This window comes from Camellia sinensis, unplaced genomic scaffold (genome assembly GCF_055761805.1).
Source record: "Camellia sinensis isolate YWXY unplaced genomic scaffold, ASM5576180v1 Unanchor1, whole genome shotgun sequence".
NCBI classification, from domain to species: Eukaryota; Viridiplantae; Streptophyta; class Magnoliopsida; order Ericales; family Theaceae; genus Camellia; species Camellia sinensis.
This window is the reverse complement of record NW_028128987.1, coordinates 16,004,191-16,017,500: the sequence shown is the minus strand read 5'-3', so window position 1 is coordinate 16,017,500 and position 13,310 is coordinate 16,004,191. Positions and strand designations below refer to the sequence as shown.

The 13,310-nt window shown below is 36.3% G+C and overlaps 1 protein-coding gene across 1 annotated transcript in view; it reads right to left on the bottom strand.

Annotated features, from left to right (window-relative positions):
* Window positions 1-7,891, bottom strand: part of LOC145789074 (serine/threonine-protein kinase TOUSLED-like) — a 14,343-nt gene extending 6,452 nt beyond the window's left edge. Inside the window, exons 1-11 of the mRNA XM_082910630.1 lie at window positions 7,654-7,891; window positions 7,267-7,283; window positions 7,017-7,097; window positions 5,554-5,643; window positions 5,044-5,250; window positions 3,320-3,370; window positions 2,975-3,082; window positions 2,830-2,874; window positions 2,512-2,624; window positions 1,558-1,624; window positions 516-582 (exon numbers count right to left, since the gene is read on the bottom strand). Coding sequence (XP_082766756.1) covers window positions 516-582; window positions 1,558-1,624; window positions 2,512-2,624; window positions 2,830-2,874; window positions 2,975-3,082; window positions 3,320-3,370; window positions 5,044-5,250; window positions 5,554-5,643; window positions 7,017-7,097; window positions 7,267-7,283; window positions 7,654-7,891 — 1,084 coding nt within the window. The remainder of the gene's footprint in view (window positions 1-515; window positions 583-1,557; window positions 1,625-2,511; window positions 2,625-2,829; window positions 2,875-2,974; window positions 3,083-3,319; window positions 3,371-5,043; window positions 5,251-5,553; window positions 5,644-7,016; window positions 7,098-7,266; window positions 7,284-7,653) is intronic.
* Window positions 7,892-13,310: the final 5,419 nt, after the last annotated feature.

The following is a 13,310-nucleotide window of genomic DNA, read 5'->3' as shown; positions in this document are numbered from 1 at the left end:
ATGCATCATTAAGAGTATCTCTTCTGCTGTTAAGGAATTGTCTGATTTTATAGAAAATTATAGCTTGTTGACGTTACACGAAAGGGAAGAAGGGTGAGGTTTACTTAGTTCAATAATTAGGAAGCAGTCTTGATGTCAAGGTTTGACAGGTTTTAATCTCTATTACTGGAATATGTGTTTTTCAAATGTCACAGTCCCACTTTCCTAGAAAAATGTTTGGCAATGCTTCAATTGTGTTAAATGGTAATACGAAGCAGCCTTCCAGGTTTGAAAACCCGGATGAGCAAAAAAGGAAAGGTTTGAAAACAGGGATTTAAAATGGATGGCCATGTTGGTTGGGAGAGAATTTTTTTTTTTTTTTTTTTTGATAAATCATGTTGGTTGGGAGATATGGAGTGAAGAGTACTACACAAACAAGAGTAGTCAAAAATTCGAAGTTTGGAATTGGCCAAAGAAAACACAAAAGTAGTCAAAAAGTAGCAACAATCAGATTTATGAAGATTCAAAAAAATTACCTGTCGGTCGTTTCTTCAATGATTTTCGCTGCCGCTCAACAGCTTCCTTTATTTCTAATAAATGTTTCTATAAAACAAAAAATCACATCAATGTAAATTCTATTAGAACAATTTCATGGACTTGGATCATTGAATTTAAGCACTTCATAAATCAAGGTCAGATAAAAATCTTTCCAGTATTATGAAATTTGAGTTTATTGTGCCACCAAAGTTCATAGAGGAAGCAGTGAATCAAACTAGGTCACACAAAACCATAACACTCTGTTGGCAGTGAACACTCAAGTTGGAAAGTACAGTAAGTAGGATATGTGACAAACGAGAATGTGTAATGAAAAGGTCAAATTCTTTACTAAAAGAAATACGGCCAGATATTTCTTATCCAACGAGAATTTCATATTGATACTTCCCCCACTAAAAAACAAAAGAAGCCAAGTCCGTCCATATATATATTAATCTTTGTCTAGGGGTATGCTCGTGTGATCTAGAGTCATAAGATTAGAGAAATTACAGGATTTTGGAATCATGGACCTCAAATTCCATCAATTCCTAAATCTCCTGTGCTTCTGATTTTAGAGTTTTCACGTTAATTTTTTTTAATTTCTACTATAGAGCCTTTGACAGAGCAAAAATAAAAAATTTGATTCATGCAGCCGATCCCACCTAATTGGACACAAGGCTTTAACTTGGTTCGGTTAAAGTATGGAGTCAATACATTGACTATTCTCACTTAACTCAAAATCCAAATTTAATTTGCCAATTGGGTATGGATTATGGAATTAGATTTCTTAGTATGTGATCCAAATTAGATTTCTTAAGCACAAATATGACTAATAACTACACACATGCACAGCATAGTTTTATTAGATATAAATAAGTGGCCAAAAATTACAAAACCTATGGAACTACAGAAAGCCCTCATTTAGATTTTTTTTCGTTTCGGGCCCCAAAAAAGGTTTGAGTCATCCCACGCAAGTACACGAAATTTAAAGAGCCAGGACATTACGATGGTCGCTATTTCATAACAAAATACAGAAAAACATACAAGATGAGAATTGAGATCCTTAAGTGCTTGACCATCCTCCCATGTCTCAGATATGATAGTTCCAGCTCTGCAATTTTATTAAACAAAAAATTAATATCCAATATAAATTGACAAACAACAAAGGAAAAGATGAATGGAATTTTTTTAACTCAAACATCAAGAGTTATAAAAAGTTCTGCGGTGGCAACATCTAAACAATTAAGGGCTTCACATAACTTCAAATAGTATCTCTCATTGGGTAATTACAAACAACTGTTTAGGATAACACTATTGACTTGATAAAATAGCAAATTAAAAAGCATTATCCTATATATCAATTGCCATCACCAAAACATGAAGGCATATTTGAGAGCTTCTAATCCCATTCAGACAACCAAAAACATCCAGAAGCATACACAATTGAATATAGCATATTTTTGCAATATACATGGGTAAAGAAACAGATAGCATACACAATTGGTTTGCATTGAATTTACTTCCGGAGTGTATACTTGTGCCCTTTATGTGAAGAAATGCGTACAACACATGTTCAATTATTTAATTATAGAGATTGCATAAACATTTATATCGCCTTTATTTTTTTTCCTTCCAAATATTTTCATGCGTTTCCAAATTTTTTATCATTTCCCTTGTGTTTCCAAAACGAAATGTTTCTGTTTCCAAGCTGACTGAAACGACACACCAAAACGAAATTTTGATCCTTGGTATATGAAAGAGACTAAGTCTGACAAGTTTGAACAATATAACATAAATTATTACAATCCAGATAATTCAAGTCACCATCTATTTTCAACAAGAGAAGAAATATTTATTAGCAACTTTCCTGCGTGTTTTCTGGAGGTCAGTTTCCTCCCATGTCTTCGTTTCTCCATAAATTTGTGGGAACCAAATCGAAGGAGAATGATTTATTCTGAGTATTTCTTTACTGAAAAACAAAATGAATATATGTGGTACCTGATTACACCCACACTACCAAGTCTCAAAGAGTCCTGGCGTACTTTCAACCTAGCTTCTTGTCTCTCAGCTTTAGAAACAGATATCAACAGATCAGACATTATCTTCATTCTCTGCATCAAAGAAGGAAGCAATAACTATCAGACTGACAAACCAGTCAAATACCTATAGCACATGAAAAACAAAGAAAGCAAAAGCTAATACATCAAGTGTTTTAAAAAGCAGATTGGTTATGCAAATAAATCAAACAGCCAAACACAACACTGAAGAATGACAATGCTATTGATTAGAGGGATCATAAAGATTTGAAAAGCGTACCTTTGGCTTCATTTGCTGGTCATAATCTTTAAGGTCCTTCAGTTCCTGTGAAATTCAATAACGAATATGAAAACAGAGATCACCGGTTGAAGTGAACAAAGTTTCTCAAAACTGAACACTGCAAATGAGTGAAGGATAATTATACCTTTTCTAACTGGTGGCATAGTTGCTGATAATCAGCGGCCTCTTGACAGGATTTCTTGAAGTCCTCCTCTAATGCTGCAACTTTTGCACGTAAAGAAGTGATCTCCTCCTAAAGTTAGTTGACAACAGAAGCATACACGATCATGAGAAATCAAAAGCTTACTGCATCTACTGCAAGAATACCTAAGGCAGTGGGATTATCCTATCTAACCATCTCCAAAATAGTAAGAAATAAAAACAAAAACGGACATTATGCAGCAGAAGATTTTTCTTTCAATTCCCCTTTTTAGCAAATCAAAGCTCCTACCAGAAACAAATTTCACCATAAAACAATTAAACACAATACCTCTAGTGAAGAGCGGTCATCACTCCCAATTTGTTCTTTGGACCAACCATCCTGCAAAAGGGGGGAAAACAAAGGGAAGACAGCAAATGGATTACCACCATAAAAATCACTTGATGTTGCTGCTAACCATAAAGTCACAAGCAAAAGTCATCCTTTCACGTCTTTCTGCACTTGCAAAATAAACCTAGTTTTATCAAACAAACAATAACAACAAACACATAAGACAAACATTAATCGCCTTCAGAATCTTTCAGGTATCAGTATTTCTCTATACCACATAGGATGCAGCCTTAGGAAGAACGACAGTATTCTTCACCAGCCTTAGGCATTGCCAGCCAATGCCTAGTTGATGCATACAATTTGAGTTTAATACATAAATTACAAAAAAGGACATGTGTCTCAACAACTCAGAAGGACGAAGGTGTATCATGATGCTTGTCTTGGTAAGATATTGTGATGCACTTATCTTTGGTTTGATACTGTCACTTAATGCTTAGGCACCTAGAAGCACATTCAATGCATATGATAGCATGACTTATCAATATATAATTACTTTTTTTAATAATCCGGGGGATCTCCAGCCCAGCACATATGGGCCCATTAATTTTTTAACTTACCAAGATATATATCTCTAATTATAAATACTAAAAACCAAACTAATCCTTGTGTCCTTACCGTGGAATTTTCAACAAAAATGAAAACACCAACCAGCAGTGATCTCATATCAAAATTTACGTAAAGCTGGTGGAAAAATAGTTCATGGGATGGATAAAATTAAAAGATTTCAAAATTAGTCAAGGCCACTCTTAGGATACTGTCCATATTAATATTCAAATATTATACAGTAGTGGCATGGAACAATCTAATAGATGTGGACTTTTTCTAATTTGTGTATCTTGTGACATTTTTTACCACGTTATATGCAGTAAATTACATTCTATTACCAGTGTTTTATTTCAAGGAGGATTTCAATGAGTATTTATGTAGTACCTTAATAGACATGATACAGATGATATTATTTTGCAAAAACAACTATCTTATCCCCAAAAATTCATTACTGCGACCTTCCATGTATGTAAAGTTATACAGAATTCTACTCCTTAATTCAAGAATAAATAATCAACATTTATTAACAATTCTAAGTGTTGTATACTCCATAGCAAACTCTCCTCGCCAATGCCACAATAGTATAATGATGGCCAAATGGCAATGTCACATGCAGGAATCAGTTCTGAAGGGAAATGATTACAATTGAACAGCTACTTGCGAAGAAAATATAAATCAATATAGTCTAAATTGGGCCATATACTAAGTCAGCACACAAAATAATGATGACAAAAAATGGAGGATAGGATATCAATCATCCACAATTCATTGTCTGGTCTTCACAATAATTTAGGCCCATTTCTTTCTAGATCAGCAAATATTTTGGGACATTCTTTTTATTATATTATAATGCCTACATTAATAATTTGAAGGTTTCTGCATAACACAGTGAACAAATGTAACAGTGCCATATCCAACAGAGCTAACAGGCGTTAAGCTCATATGGTACTACAATTACTAGCAACCAAGTATCAACGTCTTATGGTACTCCACTGGGCCCAATCACAATGTAAAAGGGCATCCCCTGCTGCTATGTTTCACAATTCCATATGAGCAGCAGCAGTAGTTGAAGAAGATACGGAAAGAAATCGGAGAAAGTCATGTTGTACAGATCATACCTTATGATGCGAGTTGATAAGCTGACCATTTGATGGTGAATTAATTGGAGGAGAAGTTTGTGTTTTCGCCTGACCATTAACTCTGGAACCACGGCCCCTGCCTGAAGCAGCATGCCCCCTACCACGGCCTTGTCTTCTCCTATTCACATCTACACCTGGCTTGGGGTCTGTGGTTTCCACAACCTTTTGTCCTATGTCAGCCACAGCCTGATTCATTCATATGTAAGCATCACTATGCTATCGTTTCATTAAAATAAAATCTAAGAGAAAAAATGCAGAAATAACAGCTAATACCAAAGAAGCCATGCCTAAGAAGAGTACCGGTAAATGATAGCATATCAATATCAAACATATCATAAAATTACCGTTACGTGTTCAAAAAACATAGACAATAACAAAGGCTGAAAAAGTAAAAGATTATAAATGGCTAGAAAAAAGGTTTAATACTTGAGACAGATATCACCACACTGAAGCTCCAATCAAGCAAACAATTGCTATATAGAAGTCTACCTCAACATGTTCAGAAGCAGATGAGTTGTCATCTTCTTCAAGTTTCCGGCGCTTTTGAGTATTTGCTTGTATGAGATGCGCCGTTCCATTCTATCATAAGAGTAAAAAGACAACATTGTTGAATTCAAAAAGAAGGAAAAAATTCAGAGATTTTTAAAAAGCACGTGAACCATAATGCTTCGTGAAAAAAAAATAAAAATAAAAATAAAAAATCAGGTGAACCAGACCGTAAATCACAGCAACTAAAACACAAAATCTGTTTCCGAAAGAGGAAATGCAGAACTTCTAATTGTGAGATATTATTACTCCAACAGTCCACGAATCTAGACAAGACAACTCATTAAAATTAAAAAAAATGTACAGAAACACACAAGCATGCACTGACACATACAAGTCGAGGGTGAGTGCATCATCAGCTGAAATGAAACAGTTCTTTAAATACACAAAAGCTCACAGAACTTCCACAGATTAGTTATATTATTGGCAACAATAAATTCCATCTCTATCATTATTTATCAATCCTGCAATTGTTTTTCACTCCATTTTTTCTTGTTTGTCCTAATAGGATATAATTTCAATCATTTGGTGTGTTTACTAACCTTCTAATTCTTTCTTGGACAATTTTGCTACAGGCATTCCGCATTGTATTGTTCATGCAAGCATACATTTCCCAACTATTAGTGGTTGATTTTAAAGAAACAAGCAGAAAATGTGAATGTGCGCTCGGACATTCTTGTGCTTATAGTTACCTTTTATTCATGGATGCAACCTTGCATATCTACATTCACTCACAAAATCCAACATGTATCCCCTTCAACCCCATACTTGGGTTTTGAAGCCAAGTAAGAGAATAACTTCAAGATGACATCTTACTAACAGCACATAACACATTCTAACTCAATCTCGTAACGGACTATATGAAATTCACAAATCAATTTTTCAATCCTAAAACTTGAATTAAACATATAGGCTTGCCTGACCAAGAACAATCTACTAGTGAAACCTTCCTTGAAAAAGAGAAAGTTAGAGCTACGTTGATAGCACAAATTAAAAGCTCGCTCTTGAAGTCGAACAAGTTAATGTACTTCCTTGCCATTATACCCCCGATGGGTGACAAGCTGCCATATAAAATTCAGATATCAATGACTGCATAGTTACCTGTTGTGTCAATTTGAGGATCAAAAAATTATATTCAATTTAATCTGTTTGTAACAATTTCAAAGTCACCAAGTATTTTCCAAAATTAATCAACTCTCGGATTCAGATTGAACCTGGAATTGGATTCATACGAACTTATCCCTAAACTGGATTTCTCCTCCAAAAACAGGAAAATTGATTATAACAATTCAAGAAAAATAATGGCTGTTTCAATATTTAATGCTAATTAGCTAAAATTTGGGTCATTCCCGAAGTTGTAAGACTCGACTAAAACATTAATGCAACATTTTTTATGGTCCATATACTATCAAATTTGGACCCCACAACCCGTTAAGATTTGGAATTTCGTTTTTGCTGTTAATTCGCGGCTTTATCAGATTACTGAACTAGCATCATAAACAAACTAAAAACAGACCACATTACATCTCAAGCATGTGCAAAAGATCAAAACAACTACAAACGCAAGTGTACAAACAGAATTCAATAAATTAGATTCAATTTGATTCTTCATTACAATTTCAAAGTCACCAAGTTTTTTTCCAAAACTAATCAAACCTCAGATTCAATTGAACCTGAAATTGGATTCATACAAAGTTTATCCATAAGCTGAACTTTCCAGCCAAACTTGGGAAATTGATTATAACAATTCAAGGAAAAGAATGGCTGTTCAACTTTTAATGCTAATTCAGCTAAAATTTGGGTCATTCCAGAAGTTGCAAGATTCAACTAAAACATTAATGTAACATTTTCTATGTCCATATACCGTCAAATTTGGACCCCGCAGCCCGGTTAAGATTTGGAATTCCGTTTTTACCGTCAATTGGCAGGGTTATTATCATGCCTATTACTGAGCTAGCAATCATAAACAAACTCAAAACAGACCACATTACATCTCAAACATGTGTGAAAGATCAAAACAACTACAAATCCAAATGAATAAACAGAATTCAAGTTTCACATCATCATCAGAATCGCTTGAAGGCAAGGACTCGGACAAATTCTCTGCAGTAGCAGCAACTCCATACTTCGCCACACACAGAGCAGCTGGCCAGGTGGCCTGCGCCGGGGCAGGCGCAGCTGAGGGAGCTTTTCCAACCATCCGAGCTTCGAGTTTTGCAATTTTTGTGGGCAGAGACTGATCGGATTGGTTTGAAGAGTTGGAAGAGATATGCAAAAGCATGTCCAACCCAGAGCTAAAATTTGGGTCATGATCATGCTCTTTCTTTACGTTTTCTACATTAGGCAGGGCATTGAGAGTGGATTGCGTCACAAACTTACTCTAACTGAGGCTGCTTTCTTTGTGCATATGCTAGCAGCTCAGTTAGAGGTTCAAAGAACAAGTTGTCAGTTGTGGTAAAAGGACCTGCTGCAATAATCTGTTTAAGATTCCAAAGACATGGACAAATGCAATATTAGTACAAAGAGCTTAAAAAGATTACCAAACTTAACCTAATATTAGACATAGCATATTCCAACTAATGGCTTTGGATTTCAAGTAATAAATACAGCAATGAGACTATCTGCCCAAATCCCAATATGGGTTGCATGCTCAAAGTGGGAAGTTAAGGTTCTTTTTTCATGATATGAAATTTCAGAAGTTAACTTCATGTATAGTACCATGTTTAGCCTCATGTGGGATGAGAATCAAAATTGTAAAGCTTACACAATTAATGCAGGAGGCAACACAACATTCCTGATGAACGCCTAGGGGGAAACTAAAGGACAAGACCAATAGTCTTTACCTGCTTTGCAGCAAGACAGGCTTCTCCTTCAAACGGCCTTCTTCTTCACAGCAGATCATGCCAACTGCAAATACACTTTTCTGAAATAATAGGTTCCATGAGAAGCATAGATATGTTGTTTGATTAGCATACAAACTCAAATCAAAACTAAACCATATTAAAAAAATGCCATAACAATTTGGGAAGTGCTCTAGTTGTACCTGAATTTCCATTTTTTATTTTCTTTCAAAACTACCCCCATTTAAAGGCTCTCTCCCACTCCTCACACCAAACAGTGTAAATTCTCCATTTTTTAAGATTGCAAGTGTGTGCGGATAAGAGAGAGGTAGAAATGGAGCAACTATATTACCTGTGAAGCAACTGTAGGGTCAATTGCTTCCTCAAACAGACCAGAAGCAACAAGTGCTGTTGCATGCTTTCTAATGGTTCTGGACCAAGTGTATCAGATCTATCTGTTGGAGTGCCAAGAAACCCCCCCCCCCCGCCCCGCCCCCGCCCTAACCCCCCCCCAACCCCCCCGCCCCCCCCAACCCCCTCCCCTCCCGTCACTCACGTCACTCCCGTCACTCCCCTCACGTCACTCACGTCACTCCCCTCCCCTCACTCCCGTCACTCACGTCACTCCCGTCACTCCCGTCACTCGCGTCACTCCCCTCACGTCACTCCCGTCACTCACGTCACTCCCCTCACGTCACTCTCCTCACGTCACTCACGTCACTCCCCTCACGTCACTCGCGTCACTCCCGTCACTCCCCTCACGTCACTCCCGTCACTCCCCTCACGTCACTCACGTCACTCACGTCACTCCCCTCACGTCACTCACGTCACTCCCCTCACGTCACTCACGTCACTCCCCTCACTCCCCTCACGTCACTCACGTCACTCCCGTCACTCCCCTCACGTCACTCACGTCACTCACGTCACTCCCGTCACTCCCCTCACGTCAATCCCGTCACTCACGTCACTCCCCTCCCCTCACTCCCGTCACTCCCCTCACGTCACTCCTCTCCCGTCACTCACGTCACTCCCCTCCCCTCACTTCACTCCCCTCCCTCCCTCCCTCCCTCCCTCCCCCCTTTCGGCCCGCCCTCCCCTCCCCTCGCTAAGAGTGATGTGGAGAGATGAAAGGTTCAAGGAAGCTGCTTCAACGGGTGATCATCAAAGCACCTATGAATGTGAAGACGAATCCAGCAGTGACTTTCTGGGAAATGAGGTGGGTTTCAGAGAAAGAATAGGATTTACCGGTGGAATCAATGATGAGACAGGGTCTGTCTAGGAATTAAGAGAGGTTTTGGAAGCAGTAAATGTGGAGGTAGGTGGTTGCAGATGGGAATGTTAGGAAGCTTTGATTGGAAAACATGGGTTTCGGAAGATGAAGACAATTGTTTGTGCGGCGGAGGAGGAGAATGAGAAAGCTTTGGTTTTTGTGTTTCAGCAGAAGCCACAGACAACATTGTTGCCCTGTCTCTTTCAACGAGAAGAAAAAGCGAGAAGAGAAGAAAAAGCGAGACCGCTCCCTCCATCCCCCTCCCCTCGCCTCCCTCCCTCCCTCCCTCCCTCCCCTCCCCTCCCCTCTGCTATCAAAGCTCCCTCCCCCTCCCCTCTCCTCCCTCGGCATAGGTGGTGGTAGTGGTGTTGGAGGAGGCGTTGGTGGTGGTGGTGGTGGAATAGGGGAAGGTGTTGGTGGTGGTATAGGTGGTGGTGGTGGAATAGGGGGAGCTGTTGGTGGTGGTGGTGGTGGTGGTGGAGGAGGTATTGGTGGTGGCGGTGGTGGGGGTATTGGTGGGGGCATAGGTGGTAGTGGTGGTGTTGGAGGAGGCGTTGATGGTGGTATAGGTGGTGGTGGTGTTGGAGGAGGTATTGGTGGTGGCAGTGGGGTATTGGTGGGGGCATAGGTGGTAGCGGTGGTGTTGGAGGAGGCCGTTGGTGGTGGTATAGGTACTGGCGGTGGTATCGGTGGCGGTGTAGGTAGTGGTGGTGCTATTGGAGGAGGTGGTGGTATAGGTGGTGTTGGAGGAGGTATTGATGGTGGCGTTATCAAAACTTTCAATTGCTGCCCCTCCCCTCCCCGATATATATATATATATATATATAGAGGCGGGAAGCTGATGGAAATAAAACTCAGAAAAAATTAAATAAATAAATTTCACTCAATTTAGAATTCCCTACCTATGCTCAACTATTCTTTTTTAACATTATTTCTTTCTTTTTTTGTTATGCTCAACCATTCCTTTTTAATATTATTTCTTTCTTTTTTGTTGCTGGTGGTGGTGTTCGAGGAGGTTTTCTTTTTAAACTGACATTTCAGTTTTTTGTTTCAAATCATTTTTCTTACAAGTAATTGTTTTTCAATTAATTTTGATTTGTATATACTAATTTTCTACCTACAATTTTTTTAGGTGAAATAAATACAAATGGCCATTCAATTTTTTTAGTTTTTTTTCCAAAAAAATAAATTTGCTATTATTGTATTACTAATTATTTTGTTTTCCAATTTTGTTTTAAAATACTTTTTTTGTCAATACATTGTCTTGTCAAATATAACAATTTTGAACTACATTTCTGTTTTTTGTAATTAGTAGTTTTAAATATTTTGTTTCGACGTAGAAATTTTTCAAATTAATTTATTCATAAATTTGTTTATTTACAATTTTTTTTTAAAATGATATTGTGTATGTTCGCAGTATCATGTGGACATGTTCGCATTATCACAATTTTTTTAAAAAAAATTATTTTTTTTAAATCAATTACCAACTGTAAGTAATAATTTAGACAGATTTTTGTGTTCAAGAGCAAGTATGATGTCATAATTTGTCTTTTATTATTTTAAAATTATACTACTTTGTTAAATGTTTAAAATTTTTACCAGGTGTGGGGTGCGGGAAACGATGTTTAGGCTCGGTTGTCACGTAGTGCAACATCCTGCTATCGTGCATGCTCCCGTCCCAACCGGCTGACACAAAGGTGAAACACAAATCAAACTCGCATACGGCCAGTATACTACTTTGTTAACGTTATTTCTTTTTTCCTTAGTCATTTTTTTTTTTTTTGATTCTTTTCCTTTTAATTCTCAACTATTCCATTTTAACATTATTTCTTTCTCTTTTTTTTGTTGGTGGTGGTGGTGTTGGAGGAGTTATTCCTTCTTTTCTTTTCATTATTTCCTTTCAACGTTATTTCTTTTTTCCTTAGTCATTTTTTTTTTGATTCTTTTCCTTTTAATTGTTTGTTTCTACTTTTTAAAAAATACTTTTCAGAAAATTTTATTTTCTTATTTTCGGTGTTTTTTTATTTTTACTAAATTTTTTTAATATTTTAAACAATTTTTTTACTTTTTAAACACAACCAACATAAATACACCTAAAAAATAAAAAAAATATAAAAAAAATCTTTTAAAAATTCACTAAATACCAAAAATATAAAAAAAAATACAAGAATTCAGTACATTTTTTATATTTTTATGTATTTATTAATTTTTTAAAATATTTTTTCACAAATTTTTTATTTTTAAGATACATCTAAGTAAGGTGCATCTAAAAAAGTAAAAAAATGTTTAAAATTTAAAAAATATTCACTAAAAACAAAAAAACACAAAAACCAAAAAAGTCAATTTTCAAAATATTTAATTCAAAAAACTCAAACCAAACACACTGATTGTTTTTATTCATTCTTTTCCTTTTTTGTTTTTATCTAGAATTTTTCTTTTCCTTTTCCTTTTCCTTTTAGATTTGAATCTCATGATGTAAATATTAAATTTGAATCATTCATCACTTTTTTCATAATAATTTTTTAAAATTTCTATCTTAAACAATGTAACATGTACAAAAAAAAAAATTGTACATGTATATAAAAATTTTCACATTAAAATGGAACCATACATGCAAGAAACATCCTCAATTAAAAATTTGTATGAATAGTGTGTACAAATTTTCTATTTAAATATATCGATTTCACAAAAATCAATGGTTAGGTTTTTTTTTTTTTTTTTTTAGTGGTTAGGTTGTTTACTCTCCGATGGTTAGGTTGCCAAAGAGGTTGCCATCAACCACGTGGATGAATTGCTATCACAAGCACCTTAATGGCTGTGGTGACCCACCATCCAAATTTATTTACTCTAAATGATTAAAATTAAAAATAATATTATCGATTTAGAATTTTTTTTATATAAATTAAATTTATTGTAAATACGTCTCACACTACATCAAGTTAAATTTATATTATATAGTCACTTTCTAAGTAAAATTTGTAAAAAAATCTTCAAAAAGAATCACAAAATTATTGGACATACATCCTTCATGTATTTTATATGTTAATGATTGGACATACTTCCTGTTCAAATAAAATTCGTTCACAATGTAATTTACCGAACACATCAGAATATTAAAACCAAACGTTTTTTAAGAAGATATGATAATATAAATTTGAATCTCAGTTACACACATTATAAATTTAACCAACATTAATGTTTCAAATATTCGTGTTCAGTTGCCGTCTTAGTTGGTACGTAATGCTCCCTCTTACAGCTACCATTGCGGGGTCGGAGTCCCCTTCCTCAATCACATCGGCAACCCGTGTGTATTCATCGTGGTCGGGCATTTCGGGGGCCACGTATTTGGTGCTGTTTGGGATAGCCAGCGTGACCTCATCAATTTCACTGTGTCAGAATATGAAGTTATATAACGCCATCGACGCACATACAAAGGTCACTTGATTAGAGAAACTCAACTTCTGAATATTCCGCAATGCCCCCCACCTCAACTTCCACGCACCGAATGTCCGCTCAATACAACTATGCAATGACGAATGTACCTTATTGAACAGTTCGAACTCATTCTGTGGTGTTCGATTCCGATGGGC